Below are 20992 nucleotides of genomic sequence, written 5' to 3' on the forward strand. Positions count from 1 at the left end.
GGTCTGTATGCAGTCAACATCCACTACCTCAAGCACATGAAATACACCATTGAGGCTCTGCCAAATCTTGCAAAGAACAGCAGCTCCCACCAATGTTCATGAAGTGAAAGTGAAAGTTGTGACATTTGCCAAGCATTGTATCCCATATTCGGAATTGCTGCTCTGCATTTAACCCATCCAAGTGCAAATAGGAGGAATTGATTGTGGGGAATTCATGTTGATGAGTGATAAGTGGTCTTGTACAGCTGTGCTAAACACTGCATTTGTTAATGTAGCCTTGTTTTTGTTTTTTAGTATGCACTCAATGTTACACAACTAGTCACCCAGGAAAAAAAACGACCAAATCCAGATGACATGGAAGTCACTCCAACTGAGTCAGATATCATGCAGATCATCTACATCGGTGGTTCCCATCTCCTTCAAAAAATCAGTCATCGTCCCTGTACCTAAGAACAATAGACCCTCTTGTCTGAATGATTATCGTCCAGTTGCCCTCACATCAATAGTCATGAATAGTCTTTGGGGACTGGTTAAAAACTACATCTGCTCCTCCATCCCGGAAGCTAGCTTCCAAACTCATGGACCTCAGCCTGAATTCCCCACTCTACAAATGGATTCTTGATTTCCTCACCGGCAGACCTCAATTGGTGAAACTAGGCCAGTACACCTCCAACTCCATCACCCTGAATGTAGGAGCCCCACAGGGCTGTGTCCTGAGTCCCCTGCTCTACTCTCTCTACACACATGACTGCATGTCTTCGCACAGCTCCACATCTATAATCAAATTAGCTGATGATACTGTAGTTCTGGGCCTCATTCACAACAATAATGAGACCCCATACTAGGATGAGGTAGAGAAATTAACATCATGGTGCCAGGACAACAGTCTCTCTCTCTGAATGTGAGCAAAACTAAAGAACTGATTGTGGACTTCAGGAAGAGACAGCAGCAGCCCTATAAACCTCTTATGATCAGTGGGACCCCTGTGAAGAGGGTGAGCAGCTTCAAACAACTCCAGTCAAGACTGCAAAGCCGTCAAATGCTGCAAAAGCAGAGCAGTTAAAATCATCAAGGGCTCCACCCACCCCAGTAACCATCTTTTCACTTTTGCTGCCATCTGGTAAGCGCTTCCGCAGCCTGATGGCAAAAACCGAGAGACCCAGGAGGAGTTTCTTCCCCCAGGCCATCAGGCTCCTAAACTCTAAACCAGCCTCTTAACATCTTCATGTCTCCACTAAATTTTTACTTTATCAGATAGATATTCATCATTCACTACCTCACATTTAGATTCTGACAGTGTCTGCCCATTTGCCTCTTGTACATTCCTGTTTATCTTAATATTTAAGACTACAGTATAATGCACATATGCACTTTGCCTCTTGTACATCCCTGGGTATCTTAATATTTAAGAATACAGTGTACTTTCATGCACATTATTTTCCATTCTATATTTAATTCTACAGTATACATCTTTTAATTTATAATTTATAATTATTTAGTTTATAATTTTTTTATGCGTATTTTTATTGTTTAGTTTTATTTCATTCATAGCTATATTCATGTATATTTAAAAAAATGTTGTGTTGTATTGTTCAATAATTGCACTGTACAAGGAGCGGTCCTGACTCACATTTCACTGCTGGTTATATATTTCCTTTATAATCGTGTATGTGACAAATAAAAATCTTGAATCACTCCAACACCAATAATATTTGTATAGAGGGAATGTTTATGTTTTGATTGACTTGCTTACGTATTTACCTTTCCTGTTTCATGAAGCCAGTGTTTGAGCAGCACTTTATAAATTACATTATTATTATTATTATTATAACATTTTTGACTTATAACTTTTTACAGGAGAGCCCAAGATCTGTGTATATATATATATATTAGGGCCGGGACTTTAACGCGTTAATTGAGATTAATTAATTACACAAAAAATAACGCGTAAACTAAGATTAATTAATTACAGAAAAAAAATTCCCGCATTTTTAATAACTTATTTTTGCACTGCGGAACGTTTCTCACTGGATTTGTTTCGGCGGACCGATTATACTGGAGCACCAACTAGCGTTCGCTTCGCATATCACTGCAGCACATCGAGCCCAGGGGGCAAGGAACTCGACCGGAAGTTGAAGTCGGGTGGGGGCTGCCATCTTTTAGCAGAACTTCACTTGCGTTAGCATTCCCATTGACTCCCATTCATTTTGGCATCACTTTGACAGCGAATAACTTTACATCTGAGGCGTTTAAAGACTCTGTTTGTCCATTATTTATTTCTAAAGATACACAACAATGTATAAAGGGCTCCATTACCTTCTATGTTACATTATGGCCCCGTATAAACAGTTTTTGTAAAAAATAGGCTAACGATTGTGTCATAACCACTCGTCTCTCTGTCGTATTACCGTACAGACAGGAGGAGAAGCTCGCAGGCAATTAACTTAATATGGCATACTGTCGTTACATTTTAAAGTACTATACAAAATAATTAATCAGAATTACTCCTGCTCACTCACGACAAAGAACTCCCCGCTCAAGCTCGCCGTCTCTGCAAGATTAACGATGGCAGTTTGCACACACAGCTACTAGAAGATTTACATCTGTCAGACAGGTTGCTGACGTCGTCAAGCTTCGTTTGAGTCTGCGCGTCAGAAACGGAAGTGCTAAAAAACGCTAAAACTGGGCTTCATTTGTCTCAATTGAGTTCCAATGGGGTAGCTGTGTCCATTTCTTTTACTGTCTATGATCGAGCCTCAAGTATCACCTTAATGCAAAACATATAGCAGCTAGCGTGGAATTTACACTTTATGTTGAACTATGTATTATTTTGTTGGTGCAACAGTTTATGTTGAACTCTTTATTGTTTTGGCCAAGGTTATTGAGAGTTGGATTTAGTATGTTATGGCCTCTGAAGCAACAGAGAGATGTTTTCTAACAGTCAGTGTTTCCAATGTTCTGAATGTAATTGACAGTATTGTGTTTTACTTAAAAAACTCTTTACAGAAGGTTCCAGCACCTACAAGCTTACTGAGTTTCTGAAATGTACTATTTCTAAATTGTTTCTAAATATGCTATTGCTACACTTCATGGCAAAAATTGCACTGGTCTGCTAGACTTGGTTGAACAAAAATAAACAATATTTTGTTGCTTAAGCTTATGTATTCAGTCATTATTCAATGGTATACTATAAATCCATGTGAAAAAAAATACTTCTCACTGTTCTCAGGTCAAATATTTATATGCGATTAAAATGCGATTAATTTCGATTAATTAATTACAAAGCCTCTAATTAATTAGATTAATTTTTTCCGAGGTCCCGGCCCTAATATATATATATATATATATATATATATATATATATATATATATATATATATATATATATATATATATATGTATATATATATATATATATATATATATATATGTATATATACATATATATATATATATATATATATATATATACACACATATATATATATATATATATATATATATATATATATATATATATATATATACAGATCTTGGGCTCTCCTGTAAAAAGTTATACATCAAAAATGTTATAATAATAATAATAATAATAATAATAATAATGTAATTTTATTAATGTAAATAATACAGGGTGTTACAATACAACGTTACAATTTGGGAAAGTCGTGGCCTAATGGTTAGAGAGTTTGACTCATAACACTTAGGTTGTTGGTTTGAGTCTCAGGCTGGCAATACCATGACTGAAGTGCCCTTGAGCAAGGCATTACATTTATCTCCTCCCAAATGTTAAAGTGGATGCCTCACTAATCTCAGAGGTCATTTCTTATCTCGTTTTTCCTCTAGTGTGGGAAGCTGCATGGTTGTAGACTACCGGTCACGTGTTTCTCTTTTTATTAAAATAGCATAATGTCTAGCCTATGACATGAAGGTTGAGTCTATCCAAAATTACAGTCAATATCCCATTGAAATTTACAAAAAATAAATAAATAGCTAGTACTGCAGAAAATGAAAAACTGCAGAGTATGTTACATAGTCATACTTTTATTTATTATCATTATTATGTATTACATGAATTAATCAGATGATTTAGCCCAGATTAGTTCACGAATAACCCATACGTTAACGGGTGGATAAAAAAATAAAGCGGGGTGCTCAGATTATAACCTTTCACATTGCCTATAAGTCTGACGTAGATACAAAGTTTCAACAGTTGCTAGAAACACACTCATATGGGGTAATCAATGTTCTTCTGAAGTGTTTATGTAATCAGAAAATAGACTGACCATGCTAAAAATGAAAAAAAAAAAAAGATGTAGGTAATCTATGCCAGCATCTCGCGCATCAAAACAAACATTTCCGTCCATTATGGTTGACCTCACACTGACATTGCCAACATGCAAGTGTGAACTCAACCATTCATCCATGCTTCTTTTTCAACCCCATCGTTTTCCCGCTAAAAATTGCATGGATATATTTGCTTACGCCTTTTTCAATGTAAATGATTTTGAAAAACTCCAGTCAGTTCAGACTTGGTTGAACTATTCACATTTTATATCATCGACACAATGTTGTCATATCACACAGCTCTAACATGCAGTGATGCTTTAAACACCGACAAGCTTGTTGATTAAAAAAAAAAATAATAATAATTAATAAATAACTATCAAAACTTTTTATAACAATATTTTTCCCTTATCGGTGCTCTTTAATTATTTTATGTTAACTGAAAGCAAATCTGAATGATGCAATATTTTAACATTAATAAACAAGTACAGTTGACCATGACATCCTATTCCAGAAAAGTCACTCACCCAATGCTGGATGGAGCTGTATAAGGCTGCAGCTCACGTGATAAATGCTGGTTTGTGGGGAGTTCATGTCTGAAATAAATCAGCAACCTGATAAAGAGGCTTACTGGCACAAAATATAAAAATACTAATCATAAATGCATTTCAATACAAATTACATTAGATTTTTCCCAATGGCTTTAAAATAAAAGAAAACATAGTGTTCTGTATTTTAAATACATATGTATCTGAACTACTCATCCCTGATTGCATGGTAGCTCACAGTATTACGCACAATGTGCTTTTCTGGACATTTTAGCAAATGCATCACAAGCACATCATCACTCCCTAGTGTCCAAAGCGGGAAATCGCCTCTCCAAAAATAGCGCGAAACTTTTACCCGCGCGCTATTAATAGATGCTGCTGTTCTCATAGAGAAAGAGCTAAAGAACCAATAATAATCAAAACAACACACAGGTCCGAAACTAAGTCACGCAACTGATCTTTCTCATGTGGAATATGAAAATAATGTTTTGAAAACGCACCTGAGATGATTCTATCGTTGAATAAACAGTGCAATCACTGTAATGTAAACAGATCTGTTCTGCAGTGCAATTTAAATCAGTCCAGTTGGAAAAACGTTAATAATTGAAATACCCCATTCTGCCTTATGTAAGGAGCTACTTGCTCTCAAGAAAAGGTCAAGGGTTGAATCCCTAAAATGTTAAAGGTGAACTGTGTCAGAGAGAGTTGTGCAAAGTAAAGGTCACATTCCATGTGTAGTGAGTAATATCAATGTACAGACACACACTTGATTCAATGTGAGTTTCGTTCTAAGTCATTTCTGAAATCACTAATGATTTCACGTACAAACATGCAGACCCAAAGAGTGAACCAAATCTGTTTTTATGGCACATGGAAAAGCAACTTCCAACTTTAAGGCACTTTTTCATTGGCAGCAACATTACAGAATAAGAAATGTTACATGTAGTTTGCAAGAGTGTAAGACTTGAAAACAGGTCAAAAATCCATTAAAATGCATTTTATCCCAAATAAAATTTTATGCACTTTTAATTCACAACATTAAGACAGATATTTCAAAATGTGTTAATGAAAAAACAACTAAAACAGCCGTAATGTCCATGATGATGTTTACATGTGTTCTGGATGGTTCTGTAGACAGGAGATGAACTCTTTGACTGGGTGACCCTGGAAACAGATCTGATAAACCGCATTAAACAGGGGGAACCTGCAGAGAGACAGAAAAAAATTGACATTAATAAAAAGGAAAAAATATTTTTTCCATAATGTGAACATTTTGTGAACATGTGATAATCTTTTGATTACATTTAGATCAATTTTGACCTAACTCATTTTTCACATTGATTTACATGAGGTAATTTTACTACCCAGCACTGATTGTGAAGAGCACAAAGATAGTTACTTTTCCACCAGGTTTTTGTGTTTGAGGATCTGATGAACTTCCGCTGCGGTTGCTGGACCTTGAAGTTTCTGGCCGTTCAGCAGTTCCTTCTCGAGCTCCTCGATAGACTGACAGCAAACACATATTTAGCGATGCACAAGAACACTGAAAAAGAGTGTAACTTTTAATCCTTAAGGACCAGCAAACATACTTTCCCCGTTCTAGTGAACGCTTCTCCGACTTTGCGGTTGCGTCCTCCGTAGCAGGTGGTGATGAGGTCGGCGACGCCGCAGCTCTCCAGAAACGTGGCGGGAGAGACCGGACTGGCCGTGCAGAATAGTCGAGCAAAGGCAATCATCTCCATCAGACCCAAACGGATCACGGCGGCCTTGGTGTTGTCACCGAACTCCAGACCGTCACAGAAACCAGCGCCCACTGCCACAATGTTCTACAATAACATCAATTACTTCCTAACTTTTATTAATCTAAATGCTTCCAAAACTGAATGGATGGATTTTTTACCTTTAACGCCCCACAGATCTCCACAACGTCAGAATCCTCCACCACCGTCACACGGAAGTTTGGTGTTTGCATCAGTTCCTTCAGCAGGGGTGCGTGAGCTTTGCTTTTACACCCTAAACACAAGATTATTATTTGGAGAAATACAGTGGCTGTGTGTAGTCTACAGTGGCGTATATGGGCACATTTTCCTTCTGTCATTACCAAATCATAATATTTCCATTTTGGTGTACTTACCAATAGTAGTTTCACAGAATTTCTCATCAGCAACCTCATTGGCCAGATTGGCTCCCATAAGCACGGTCATGGTGATGCCAAGTTTTTCCCTAATGACATCAGAGATCAGTTTCAGTCCGTCGGGACCCTCATCCACACCCTTACGAAACACACAAAGTGATATAACAGTGCTGCAGGTCCAGATACAAACTGAAACATAAAAAATGCATATGAGGAAACCTTAATGAGGGATATTCCCACAGCGTCCGTCTTGATGTGACCCTTGATGGTGTTACAGATTCGGGCCACAAATTGGTGAGGGATGACAAAAATGAGAATATCTGCACCCTTTACCGAGTCCAACAGATCTGGAACCGCCAGCTAAAGAAAAACAACCATTTATCACTGGTTTTATTACACTTTTCTTATATCAAACACCACTTTTCATCACACTAGTTTCAAGATTGGTAAGCAAAGATATGCTTCTTTACATCATAACGACACTACTTGATTTCTACATTTCCACTGCAGCATTACATTTACTGTTGTTAAATGGCAGTAATGGTTTAAAGGGTTCAAGGATTCTAGAGATGCTTTGTGTTCTCACCACATTGGGCGGCAGCTTGTGTCCAGGCAAATATTTAACATTCTCGTGTTCGGTGTTGATGATTTCAGTGAGATTGCGTCCGTTGACCATCTCCTCAAACACCCACATGTTCACTTTGCTTTCAAACGTGTTGTATTTTGCTGCATTGGCGCCCACTATCTTGGCAATGGCAGAACCCCTGAGGAAATGAAAGAACTTTGACATTACAGACAAACTGTACTGGATAAACAGCAGCCAATACTCTGCTGGATTAAGTAATGACATCTACTGAGAGCTTAATTAGCAGAAGAACTAGAAGAGAACTTCATGTGACACACATTCTCTAAACTACAGGTTTTTTGGCTCCTGACTTTGTTGCAACTTGGGACAGGTGCTTAAAGTGGTAAACGTTGTTGCATTTACCACTGGTTTTTGGTAAGTACTGTACTATAGTGTATTTAAAGATATTCAAACATTACACAACTCTTAAAATAGTGTCTGCAATCATAAACTTCTAAATATAAACTTAATAATCCTCTATCACTGGAAGCATGAAACATGCAATTAAGACACTAATTATGGATGGTAATAATAATCCAGATCATTACAGCTCTGCAACACCATAAAACAGCCTGAAGTGTATGGGGCAGAAAGAAAAGACTGCAGCCTGTGAGGATCACTGGACAACAAGGTTCAATCATTACTCAGCAAATATCTTCTCAGCACATAATCTCAGAAAGCAAAACAATGCACATTTGGACATTCCATACAATACCGTTAATACATCATATATAATAAAAATAATAATTTGTAGGCTAAAAAAAAAAAATACAAATATAAAATCCAACATTTTTTATGATATCTGTGATTGTAGAGGTTAGGTAGTCTATTCCTGGTTTGCACTTGATATCCATAGAGGAAATCCGTGCAACTATTTATTCAATCTCTTAAAATAGAAATACATTAAAACAAGCTGTTTCCAAATGTACTTCAGTCAGTAGCTTCGCGCTATTGCTGTAAAACATAAACCAGCAAAAACATTGTAAAACAATCACGCAATGAAAATGTCACGCACCAGTTCCCAGAGCCGATAATGCAGACTTTCTTGGCCGCCATGCTGCGCGTCTGTCCCGGCTGGACTTGCTGTAAGACTTCAGTGTGTCCGAGAGCCGCTGACGGACCGAAGAGAATCCTGTGGGCGCGCTGTTAAATAGCCCGTGAACGCGCCTCACTCCCCTTAACACGCATTGGCTGAGCTCAACTCGAGACAGGACTGACCACTGATCCGATGATTTATAATTATTATTAGAAACTATCACTCGTACTGTCTTTAAGTTGCAAATTACGTGGGATTTAATTGTTAAGACTTGAAACAAGAAGGTGGAAATTTCTGTAGGCTATTGAGAATGAGAAGTCACGTGCCGATTTCGGTTGATATGGGAGGGGTCTGAGCCGGTCGGCCCTGATGGCAGGATACGCTATCTGTTGCCAGGGGCAATGCCTTCAGAACTTCACAGAGGCGCGACTAAACATTTCAGAGCGCTTTCATTTTTGCGCATTTATTTTGTCGGCGGAACAGATCGAGACGGATCTACGAATACGCAAAAGAAAAGGAAGAAAGTAAAGCAATGCAAAAACATAAGGTGAAAGAAAGGGGACCTTACAGGAACAAGCTCACACCTAGCGCAAAACAGCGGTGTTTGGAGAAGCTCTCAGGCAGCTCCCTGCAGCGGCACAGAGAACTAAACAATTTACCTCAGTGCACACATATGGACATTGGGAATTTATTGTTTACGATGTAAGTCACTTTGCATTCACGCTGTTAATGGCTTAATCTAACCCGGACATTTACATCTAGCAATCACACATTTAACTACCCTAGCTAACCCAGAACTGGTTTGTCCACTTTGCAGCCCCCAACAAAAAAAAACCTGGTACAGTATGTGTCATTGGGTTAAAATCAAATTATAACTAAACATACACAGCTTTAGCCTACATCAAAATATGTTGGAAACGTTCATCTCGTTACAATCTAGTGTTCATTCGCAGTTAATTACTTTGCCATTTTGGTCAAGAAGTGCATTCTAAATGCAATGTAATTACAATACGCTAAAACGCATGTGAATAAACTTACTTTGGCCAGTACAACACTGTTTTCTTCACCTGCTGTAAATGGACCCAGCAACAGCAGAAAGCCTCGTAACTTTCCAAAGACTTGTGACTTTTAAACTCCTGCATTGTGTAGTAACTTAAACCAAAAAATATATATAATTCCCAATTTCCATATGTGTGCATGGAGGTAAATGGTCCAGGTCTCTGTGCTGCTGCAGGGAGCTCGTATGGGTCGATATTTTGTATGCTTGAGAGCTTCTCCAAATACCGCTGTTTTGCGCTTGGTGTAACCTAAAAAACTGTATTCCATTGTTCCTATGTTTTCCATATGTATCGTGTGAGGTACTGCAGCAGTTTTTAACACAGCAGTAACTTCCAGGCATGGTAAAACAGTGCAGAATTGTGAGAGCCTCCTCTTAACAACACATTTAAACAATCCTGTTTCGCCGCCGGTATCCTTCCAACGTGGCGGAGACTGTGATATCGAGGGAGGGGCTTTGTGCTATGACGACATCTCATTCTCAATTACAAGAAGCATTTCTGCTATCACAAAGCACAGTTAAATACGCGACCTCGCATTTTCACACAAAATAGACTCCTGAGGTAACGGTTCGTCGAAAAGTAAGTATCAATGATAATAATTGTTTATTTGAACAAACAAATCAGAACTTTTGTCACTCAAAACATGTTTGTGCCAATTCTTCTGTCAGGAAGTTCAGTTGGCATTTAGGCGCCAAAACCTCCAAAGAATATACCGCGTTAACGACAGGCAAATCCAAAAAATGTGTCCCTTATAGCACATGTACATCACGGAGACAACTAATTGACGTCTGCTTTTACATCTGCAAGACGTATTTTTTTGTGTTTTTTTATCATCAATTCGTCTTTAGGACGTTTCCTATCAGATGTCAAATAGACGTTCAGAAGATGTCTGTCACATTTACAATGTGTCTAAAACTATCACGTTTTTACACAGGTGATACTTTCCAGATTAAGTGATTTTTTACATATTTTTCAGATTATTTTTGCCGAGAATTGATTTGTGTATGGTTACATTTAGTTGAGAATTTTATCCAATGCGACTCACAAATAAGGACAATGGAAGCAAACAAAGTGCTATAACAAGTCTCAGTTAGCTTAACTCCGTATATATGTACTGTAGTTTGTATATAAAAATGTTAATTGTATAATAAATTAAAAAAGACAGTTCTAATTCCACACATCAGGAAAAAACATTAAGAGCACAGATTGCATTTTACATCGAGTTGAGCATTGATACAAGTTTATCTTTATTATAACACAAGGACTAGTAGAGAAATACAACATTTGGTCCATTAAAGCAAACAAAGAATATCAAGACTGTAAGATATAAAAATCAAAACAAATACATGATTTTAGGAAAACAACAAAATGTAGTTAAAACTTAAACTGCCCAGAATGTTAAAGTCTTTAGCACTTCACTTCTAAACGCTTTTAATCACTCGAGTGGAAGAACCCCCAGCCTCTCTGCAGCATTAAAACTCAACTGTTTTCCTAGATGTTTTGTGGGTAGCCATGACCAGTTCATACTTGCACTGGCAAGTTTTTCATATTATTCACATTTAAAGTGACAAGTTGAATGACAAGAATTAATCAATTGAACCAATAAACCATGAATGCATTTCTCGAAATATATGAATACATATCACAGCGAGGTTAGAGTGGAAGTACTTTAGAGTCCAGGAAAAAAGCTTGTGACCAAAAGATCTATAATCAAACAGGTCGATCAGCAGTACATCTAACCTTGTGCACCTAAACGACTAAAAACAATCTTATATTGAGCGTTGCTGAAAATGCTAACAAGTGAGCTCGCCTTTCATATCAACAGACTTGTTCAAGGGACTTCCAAATGATTCATCTTCACAGAGCTGAGGTACTACACTATGTCATTATTAGTCATCTATACTTAACTAGACTAGATCTTCATAAAGTTCATATTATGAGAACATTAAAATATCAAAGACAATATCGATAACTTCAAAAATAAACAATGACCCCCCTCCAAAAAGTAACTCTTGCTGACTGGTTAATACGGAAAGTTGTGAATGGGCTCAAACATTAGCATTCTTGCGATCTGGAATTTTGTAACATAACAATATTATTTAACAAAGCCTGTCAGTTTGGTCAGAAATCGACATTTTCCGAAGTGACCGCGTCGAAAAAATCACCTTGACAAACATTCAGTCGCGTGGGAACCTTGAAATACGTAAAAATAAGAATGACAGCAGACAACAGTTTGGCGGAGTCACAACAAAAATAAGGTCATTTCTGTATAAGGGTTATTCCTGGGCAGCTACAGCAGGACAGCACAAGATAAACTGTAGTGATCAGCATCTGCAGCACAGATCGGCAAGACATTTGCTACCCAGAACCCCCTCTGGTCCTGTGTCCCAACGGCCGGGAGCTTGCTTATGTGTTTCGAATGCCAAGAGCCTGTTCCAGCTCCTGTCTCCTTTGCTGAACCTGAGAAAACAAGATTGAGGAAAACGTCAATAATAAGGATAATGCCCTTTGAGATTTCAAGTTTCACAGTGGCTAAATGAGTGAAAAAGCATCACCTTTGAATAGAAATATCTGCACACAGCCTCCTGAGCCCAGGGTTGGTGGTAGAACTCTGCTCTCCTTTCCTCCTCTGGGTTTCCAACCACATCTGTCATCGTCTGCAAGGAGACCGAATTCAGATGTCAGCAGATCAAATCTAACGGTTACTGATTAATGGCTTTTGTCTGGAGCAACACACTTTCAGAAATTCATCACATCGTCCAGTCCCAAGGAATTGCATGCAACTGCTTTGCAACATATTTTTAGACCGATAAATTAGGACTGAGCAAACAGTTGCAAGCTTTATTTTCCCTAGCGGTTTAGAAATTCAGCATCACATACAAAGGCCTGTGAAACACTTTCCCAACCCCCACAATCATTACAAATCCAGTCAGTCCACTAACTAACACACTGTTGAGCAAACATACAGATGGTGAACGACTACAGCTCTGGGCGAAGGTTAGACAACCTCTTCTGACTAGCGAACTCAGAAATTAGCAGAAGCGTTTATGAACCCGGCAGGTTTATTAAGATAAAATGGAACTTCCAACTTCACGTGTCCATAAAAAATATGATATTACCATAAAACAAGGGCAAAAAGTGTGGTAATATAAAGCGTTTTAGATGCCACTCTCCTTGAAGCATTTGGTCTCACCTTCAAGTCTCTGCACTGGGACTGGAGCCAATCATTAATGAAGCCCTGCGGGTCTCTTGCGAAGCTCAACATGAACTCCCTTTGAGTCTTCAGCTGGTTAATGGTTTCGATGGTCTCATGGATCTGAGGGATCAAGCAAGCACACATGTGGGATCATGATTACCATTATACAACATTTTAATCATATAACAGTTAGTTCTGGTTCACAAGGTTGAATGTGTCCTCAATATAAAGTTCATTATCAAACTTTTGAATTTGAGAAATCACAAACAATCTTGGTCAACATCATGCAGGTTTTACTGTCGCCTGATATTTCATAAATACAAAGGTCAACCACTGTTTTTCACAGTTGCAAACTGACTAGAGGTTCAACTGGGTCAAAGGGGAATGGTCTCAAGTGTGTGAAAGTTCACAGCAAGTTTTAGTCAAATATGATCAAAAATGCTTCCAAGATTATAAACACTAGCGCTTGTACAATATTTTAAAAAGGCTAGATGTTACTATGCAGATATAACATCATATGCAATATCAGCAAATCAATCATAAATCCACTTTTGGTTGAATGTGGTGCCATATAAACTTTTATAGAGGAATCCAAAAGAACTGAACTTTGACCCACAGCTGATTTCACCATTTCACAATCACTCAAGCAGAAAACAATGATTTCATCAAGCACGAAGTAACTGTGGCAACAGTGTAACCACGGTGAGTATGGGTTGCTATCCCTGAAGTGTTTACTAAGCTCCTCAAGATTCTCAGCAAACAGAGAATAATACAATTAAACATGTCCAGAGTTGACAGAAAACAGGATGCTTTATCCTTGACCACTCCCAGGCTTCTATTCACAAAAAAAGATGAAAACAATATTCAGACTGGCGTGTTGCCAAGAGTCGCTTTGATATGCAGCAGGAAAGCCCAGGATATACAACAAAACAACAGTGCAAAGGCAACGCCGGCGCTCACCCCTGCAGTGGTATGCTGAGCAATGTTTATTCAGCCACATGCAAAACCTTTGTACCTTGTTGTCAAGGCCTGCGATCTCTTGCTGACTGGCCGTGGACAGCAGGAAAGAGTTCATCTGGGTCTTCAGGGTGTCGTCCACCTCCACGTCTATATCGTAGCATGCCGTCTTCTTCTGGTCATTGGGATCCACGCTGATACAAAAGGATGTTTAGATGTTGCATCACAGACGAGGCAGAAACAGCAATTCTGAGTGACATCATGTGATTGACGGTTACCTTATGACATGATTGATGATGATTGGCTCGGGGGGCATCAGTAGTGCATGCAGCCGTTGAGGAATCTCAGAAAACTTCATCCTCTGGGTTTCGAAGATCTAGAAGAATGAGAGCCAACAATTACTGGATCACAAAGAGCTTGAATGAGAACAGACAAATACAGGGTTTCAAAGATCTAGAATGAGAAGAACTGAGGTGACTCTTTAACAAAGAGAACGGACCATTTTTGGCTTTTAAATATATCAAACAAGGCGAACCTGCAATTCTCAGGTTTAAAAGATCTTGAACGAGGTGAACTGACAATTACTGGGCTTTAAAGATCTTGAACAAGAACCAATAATTATAGTGTTTCAAATATCTAGAATGAAGAGAGCTGGAGTATTTGGGTAAAATTATCTTTTAAATAATGTACAGTCATTTTTGGCGATTCAAATATCTCAAATAAGGAGAACCTACAATTATCAGGCTTCGAACGAGGAAAAACAGCAACTATTGGGTTCCAACAATCTTGACCAAAGAGAACTGACAATGCTTGGGTTTCAAAGATTTAAAATGAGGAGGACCAGCAATTATTGGGTCTCAAAAATCTTGAATGAGGAGATTTGTCAATTATTGGGTTTGAATATCAACAACAACATCTGAAGACATTAGCATTGCAGCCACTACACTGGTTAAAAGATGCATTTAACCAACTTTCTAACCTCTGACAGCACATATATGGACAACGCAAAATCCATCAGACTCATACCAAACACAAAAAAACAACTAGCTTAGATGCTACTTCCTGCAGTCAAGTCTAAGCAGGCATTTCCAGTCGGAACACCTGAGCTAAAAGGATCAAGAGCCAAACTCTAATATTTGTTACCTGCTGGAGGTATTTATCACAGTTGATGAACTCTCGTTCATGAGGGTCCTGGAGTTTGTGGGTCTTCACGTACTGCCACAGAGCCTGAATGATCACGGGCCGGGTCTGAGTGTGGATCCCCAGTAACCGGGCAAGTCTGGGGTCCAACTTAAACTGAGGAGGCTAGAAAGAGAACAATTTGTCTCAGTCACAAATACTCACATTTGCTTACAGTGTGGAGTGCCACCTGCTGGTAGTTTCTGCTCACCTGGTAGTCCAGCATAAGCAGTACAGTACAGCGGACACCAACATCTCCAGGCCTCTTCACTTGAAATCCATCCGTCTCCTGAGTTGTAGCAGTTCGGTGCCACTGAAATCAAAGACAACGACTCCTGAATGACCGGAAACTGGCACAAAAGTGACAACGAAAGAGATCTAGTGGAGAGAACCACAGCTGAGAAATGCACTCACCTCCACCAAATGATTGTCAGGTCCATACAAGTCTTTGTCCAACTCGATCACTAAAGACTTGAAAAAAGAAGAAAACTTCCTCTTCTGCTTGGTGGCTTCGTACTTGGACACAGCAGTCTGATACGGAGAAATGCATTCAGAGTTTACACAAATAATCGTCTACCTCTACATAGAATCTTCAATCACTGCGAGATGACAGAATCTGGCTTACGTCTTCAAGAAGTCGTCCCTCCACACGCAGCTCCCAAGATGCAACAGTTCCTTCGCCGTCCTCTGCATCTGGTTTGGCAGGGTTGAAGGTGTTGGAGATAAATATCCGTAGTTTTCTTTTTTGCTGCACAGAACAAACAGATAAACAGTGAAGGCTTTCAATCAAATGTAGTTCCAGATTCAAGCTCAATCAAAGTTATACTCCTCTAAAGGAGCCCGAAGACAGCCAGAACACTGTTGGTAAAGGATCTGCACGTACCTTGATGGGTCTCTTGAGAGCTTCCTGAATATCAAGTCTTTTGCGCATGATGGTCTGATCGAGCTTCCTCTCGAACGCCAGCAGGTCCATATATGCCTGAGACTCGGGAACGAGCTCTCGGATCTGAAAGAGATCCACAGGCAAAATCATCTCAAGATCATCTCAACAGCGTTTTGTACCACTTCTGTTTAAATTAAATTAAATTAAAAATTAATGCATTTAGCAGACGCTTTTATCCAAAGCGACTTACAGTACATTCAGGCTATCAATTTTTACCTATCATGATGTTCTCGGGGAATCGAACCCCCAACTTTGCGCTTGATATCGCAGTGCTCTACCAATTGAGCTGTAGGAACACTGTTTGCATCACAATCTGCACAACTTTAGTTTTCCGGTCTTTGAGCTCCAATTCCTTTTGGAGTAATGCACTCGGCTAATATAGTATATAAAGAATTTTCGTATTTGCATGGTAGCTTTTTCGCAAAAAAAAAACAAGGCTGTCTACTAGTACAGTACAAATTATGACCACTTACTCTTTGAGGTAGGATTTTATCGGCCATTTTCTTCTTCTTGGCACTAAAAAACAAAAAAAACAGCACCATTAGTGAGAGAGCTGCAGATCCAATTATGCACAATTGAGGAAACATCAGGTTTATTTCATCATGTGAGGTGTTAACTGGACTTACTGTTGGTTGCGATTCTGTTGCTGGACCTGTTGGATCTGATTTGGTGGCGGTCGCTTGCGGGACGGGTCCATGACTGGCATACCGGGGCGGGACACTGGACTGGCCCCGAAACCTGGGGGTCCCATGGAAGGTCCCTGAGGGGTCATACGACTTGCTGGAGGCATTCCTGGTCTCTGCCAAGACAGGAACGAAGGACGGTTAACCGACCGGACAAAAACAAGTAGTTTTGATGCAATTTCTTGTTCTGGCTTTGTATTTAAACAGCAATATGAAATGTCAGCATATATCACAGTACACATCAATATTTGACTAAATAAAGATGACAATAATTAAAAGAAATTATAATTGTAATATTTACACAAGGATTTGATGAAAGAAAACGACTAAGTTGCTGAAATTTAACAGTAATTTTACAAAACTGTAGTTATAAAAAAAGACAACCACTGCAACTATCAAAGCATTTAGTTTTTCAGTAATATGATTTTGTTAAACCAGCTGAAGGTTCCCTCTCGTTGTAAGTGTCAAGATACAAATACTGGAGTCTATTCATGCTGGAAAAGGGAACATAAAGGTGCAGAAAATAAAAAATCATATTGTTCCACTGCCAATGTATGAATAAACAACTTCAATCACAAATCAAACATTTGGAAAATGTAAACATGAAGTTTAAAAGAAAATTTACAAAATTAAATAAGAACAATATCCTAAATAACAGAGCATGTGTTCAAGGTTTCACTGAAGTCTACACACACACACACACACACACACAATAAAGAAAACCAGCAAACCTAAACCTAATTCATCCTAGAATGCAAGACGCAGCAGCACGAAATCTCCACATTTTTTCCTAAATGTTAAACTTGTGATTTTTATTGAACAAATACAATAGCTTTTAGAGGCCATAAAAGTAGCTTTTTAATGTTTAAGCCATAATAAAGTACACAAACATTATACAGTTTCTGGGTCACTGATAAAATACACATCGCTGATCATCTGACTCTTTGTACAGATGGTCACTGAAGCTCAAGATGCTCTTAAGAACATCTCAAAGAACATGATCATTCTGACTTTTCCATGTTTCTATCAACAAACAGCTTCTCCCGTACACTGTGTGTTGATGGTTCAAGGAATTATAAATATGTGTTCAACCAGAAAAAGCAAAACAGAAGTATTTCCGCGGGTAGTCTCAGGCACACTGCACGCAAAATATATGATGTGTAAGATCTACAATATCTGTAATATAATTGCAACAAACCCATCAGGATGATGCTCCTGTAGGCCCTAGTTTAGGCCTTAGAAATCCAAGATTTAACGTCATCAAAATTTACTGCTGGTTCATTTTTATTTATGCCAATTCTAAGATAAATACTCAAATCACTTGTTTTGGATTACAAATCAAGAAAGAGGAGTTTGATGCTTTGCAGTGACCTAGCATTACTCAAATCAATACCACAGCACGCGAGCATAGTAATGCAATATATAATTATTTTAACATTTGTAAATCGTTTCAAAACAGTCTGAATGTGTGATGCATTGAATAAAGCCATAGGCCCTGCATGCAAACATTAAAACCAAAACCCTCCGTCTAGATAAGGGTGCTTCTTTGTTCTTCTCGCGCCTTACTGGGTATCCGGGCATCGGTGGTCGATACATATGGTTCTGAGGGCCGCCGGGTCCCATCCGTCCCGAGGGCGTACCGGGACCCATACCGGGCCCTGCACCGGCTACCGGAGGCCCGGGCCCCATTGGGGCTCCGCCACCTCCGGGTGTCGCAGGCTGAAAACCACTAACGTTACGAGCCGCCATCTTCTCCCCGAGTCGCAAACAGACGGAGCAACACAGCCGGTGAGATGTGAACGAGTATCGCGATAGCTGAAGAGCACCAACGGTGATGAGTGACAGAGTCTCGCGAGATGTGAAGAGAGAACCCGCTTACGCACTGACGTAATCTGATCTATAGAAATATATATATATATATATATATATATATATATATATATATATATATATATATATATATATATATGTATATGTATATGTATATATATATATATATATAGGGGTCATTATACGAAAACGTGCCATTTTGTGTCCCTCAGGAAAAAAAAGCTCTGTATATCTTAATAAAACATAAAAGAAATATAATATTTTATATTTTAGTTTCCATAATGTCTCATAATATAAGAATAAATTATTTTCTGTTTCTTTGGTTTTTAAAGGATTTTAATCACATTTTTGTACAAAGCATCTTGAAGAAATGTTGAAAATGGCCTGTCCCTCAGTAAGATTTTTCTACTTCTACTTGCTATCGAGGCCAAAAAAGTCAAACTATCATAAAAAAACATATACTTGTATAAAGCCTTAAGTGTCAGTTCATTAGTCATAAATGGATTTTATTCTTAACGTGTCAAATAAAATAAAAAAACACACAATTTAGTCGGGTCCCTAGGTTCTCGTCAACCCTGTTACTTTTTATAAAAACACCTCTTTAAAGATAATGGACTGTTCCAAAAGTTGCATCAGTTCCAGGAAGTGACATTATCTGACTTTCATGAAGTTGATGGTAGAAGACAAGTAAGTGTTCTCTTCTTTTTAATGAATTTTCTTTGAGGTTATGTGATGTCTGAAAGACAGGGACACGCTCATTGTGTCAGCCCTGTTACCAGAAAAGCATATGTTAAAAAGTTTTTGGTACATATTTAAAAATTTACATATATGATAATATTTAAGCCTCTCATTAAGGCACGTAATGTAGTGTCATTACCTATACCTCATGGCTAGTAATGGCCGGCAATAACCTTTTTCGTCAACCCTGTTACCGTCAACCCTGTAACCATTCCAGGGTAAGAGGGTTGACCCAAGTACGCTTTTGTGTGTCTTACCCATGTTGTATACACAAGAAGGGTTAAATCAAGGGCAACTGGACTAGGTACGTCCATATTTGAAGCTATTGCCTCTCATCCAAGGGGTTTCTTCATTTCTAAATGACTGATGGGGAGTGCCAGGCATTTAACCTCTGTGGGGTTGTCACCCCTGAGCCAACCCTTCTTGGATAACTATGACCTGGATGACTGAGAATTTTAACAGACATACTTTTCTTACAAATAGTATACATAATATACATGTTTTTACAGTTTTTATCCCTAAAAATCATGTTTTTTTTATTTATTCTACTGATAGATAGGCTAAAATATGTTGAGGTTACTGATCTATACTGATACACACAAGTGCATTGGGTTTTATAAATGCTTTAATAAGGTTTCATTGGGTTTTATAAATGCTTTTTATAAGTGCTTTATAAATCAAAAGTCATTATTTTTTTTATTATGAGAAGTCAATAAATTAACAAGCTTTTCAGTTTGCATTTGGGATACTCTCCATACATGCACTCCATCCAAATAGTTTGAAAAAGTTTTCTTGTCAAAAAATAAATCAAGCTTGTGTGACTTGTATGATTATTTGATGGCATGTGAACTACTTACATTTACAGTATGCTACACAATCATAAATAATCAGGGCTGGGGTGTAACGAAATACATGTAACAGCGTTACGTATGTAAAATACAAAATATGAGTAACTGTATTTCGTTAAAATTACATTTTAAATAAGGGGTAATCAGATTACAGTAACATCTGAAAACTATTTTAGATTACCAGTGATTACTTTTATTTTGATGTAATTTATTAATTTAATATTTAAGTTTGGGGATTTCAAACAATACAAAATGATTTTTTCCCGTTACAAGCACATAACGACACAAACATTCTCCTAGAAATTACACTATGCATTCAGTCAACAGATCCATACGAAGCATGCATAAAATAAAGGTTTATGAAGTCAAACAATAGCTTTATGTGGTTTACAGATGAACTTCTTTATTCATTCGAAATGTTCAGTATCATCTTTGGCTCGGTAATGCAAGTTCACGATCCAATTCGTGAACAGATGATTCTTATTCGTGAATCTTTTAAAATAATAATTTCCTTTATTTATTTATTTAATGAAACCGGTGTGGAAACCAATGCTTCACTAACGGGATAGATCTGGGTCAGGGTATATTCTGGCAAACCGTTTACCAATCAAGTTTCTCAATTGGCAAAGCAAACTGTGGTACACGCCACTACCAACACAGAATGGGTAAATCTGTGTTTTCTCAGCACAATATCATAGAAAGTATGAGGTTTGAGAAGTAGAAGGCGGGGCAACAGTTAAAACATTTTAAAGTTAAAGTTCATGCAAACAGATAAGTTTCGGTTTTTCATCATTTTTATGCTAAAATATCTCAATAGAGCCGTCTACATAATATGCTGATTAGTCATGTTGAATTAAAGGTTTATGAATGTCCAATTAAGACTCCATTACAACCATAATTGTAACTCAAACAAGCAGTATAATCAATACGGTA

At 38.1% G+C, this 20992-nt stretch overlaps 2 protein-coding genes across 3 annotated transcripts; both read right to left on the bottom strand.

Moving 5' to 3' along the window:
- Positions 1 to 5677: 5677 nt before the first annotated feature.
- LOC127942860 (glycerol-3-phosphate dehydrogenase [NAD(+)], cytoplasmic) lies at positions 5678 to 8801 on the bottom strand. Of its 2 annotated transcripts, none has more exons than XM_052538859.1 (8): positions 8607 to 8801; positions 7553 to 7730; positions 7186 to 7326; positions 6967 to 7105; positions 6733 to 6845; positions 6422 to 6658; positions 6232 to 6338; positions 5678 to 6036 (listed from the first exon to the last, which is right to left on the bottom strand). In XM_052538859.1, exons 1-8 carry the CDS (start codon positions 8645 to 8647, stop codon positions 5940 to 5942), a joined length of 1053 nt encoding a protein of 350 aa, XP_052394819.1. In that variant the 5' UTR covers positions 8648 to 8801; the 3' UTR covers positions 5678 to 5939. The 2 variants fall into 2 exon arrangements, with proteins under 2 accessions (XP_052394819.1, XP_052394821.1); XM_052538861.1 differs by having other exon boundaries at positions 6197 to 6338; positions 8607 to 8770.
- Positions 8802 to 10908: 2107 nt separating this feature from the next.
- LOC127942850 (SWI/SNF-related matrix-associated actin-dependent regulator of chromatin subfamily D member 1-like) lies at positions 10909 to 18454 on the bottom strand. The gene is made up of 13 exons (XM_052538843.1): positions 18210 to 18454; positions 16587 to 16759; positions 16434 to 16476; positions 15901 to 16023; positions 15643 to 15765; positions 15432 to 15548; positions 15229 to 15330; positions 14982 to 15143; positions 14117 to 14214; positions 13897 to 14032; positions 12879 to 13001; positions 12241 to 12342; positions 10909 to 12145 (listed from the first exon to the last, which is right to left on the bottom strand). Exons 1-13 carry the CDS (start codon positions 18390 to 18392, stop codon positions 12092 to 12094), a joined length of 1539 nt encoding a protein of 512 aa, XP_052394803.1. The 5' UTR covers positions 18393 to 18454; the 3' UTR covers positions 10909 to 12091.
- Positions 18455 to 20992: the final 2538 nt, after the last annotated feature.

The sequence above is a fragment of the Carassius gibelio genome, chromosome A22 (assembly GCF_023724105.1).
Source record: "Carassius gibelio isolate Cgi1373 ecotype wild population from Czech Republic chromosome A22, carGib1.2-hapl.c, whole genome shotgun sequence".
Classification (NCBI taxonomy): Eukaryota; Metazoa; Chordata; class Actinopteri; order Cypriniformes; family Cyprinidae; genus Carassius; species Carassius gibelio.

Coding starts and splice junctions, on each gene's coding strand:
- LOC127942850 (XM_052538843.1), bottom strand. CDS start 18,392: ATGGCGGCTCGTAACGTTAGTGGTTTTCAGCCTGCGACACCCGGAGGT. Junction 16,024..16,433: donor ATAAAATCCTACCTCAAAGA/GTAAGTGGTCAT, acceptor GATCTCTTTCAG/ATCCGAGAGCTCGTTCCCGA. Junction 15,144..15,228: donor TGCTTATGCTGGACTACCAG/GTGAGCAGAAAC, acceptor TTCTCTTTCTAG/CCTCCTCAGTTTAAGTTGGA.
- LOC127942860 (XM_052538859.1), bottom strand. CDS start 8,647: ATGGCGGCCAAGAAAGTCTGCATTATCGGCTCTGGGAACTG. Junction 7,106..7,185: donor TGGGAATATCCCTCATTAAG/GTTTCCTCATAT, acceptor GTGTTTCGTAAG/GGTGTGGATGAGGGTCCCGA. Junction 6,037..6,231: donor CACAAAAACCTGGTGGAAAA/GTAACTATCTTT, acceptor GTCTCTCTGCAG/GTTCCCCCTGTTTAATGCGG.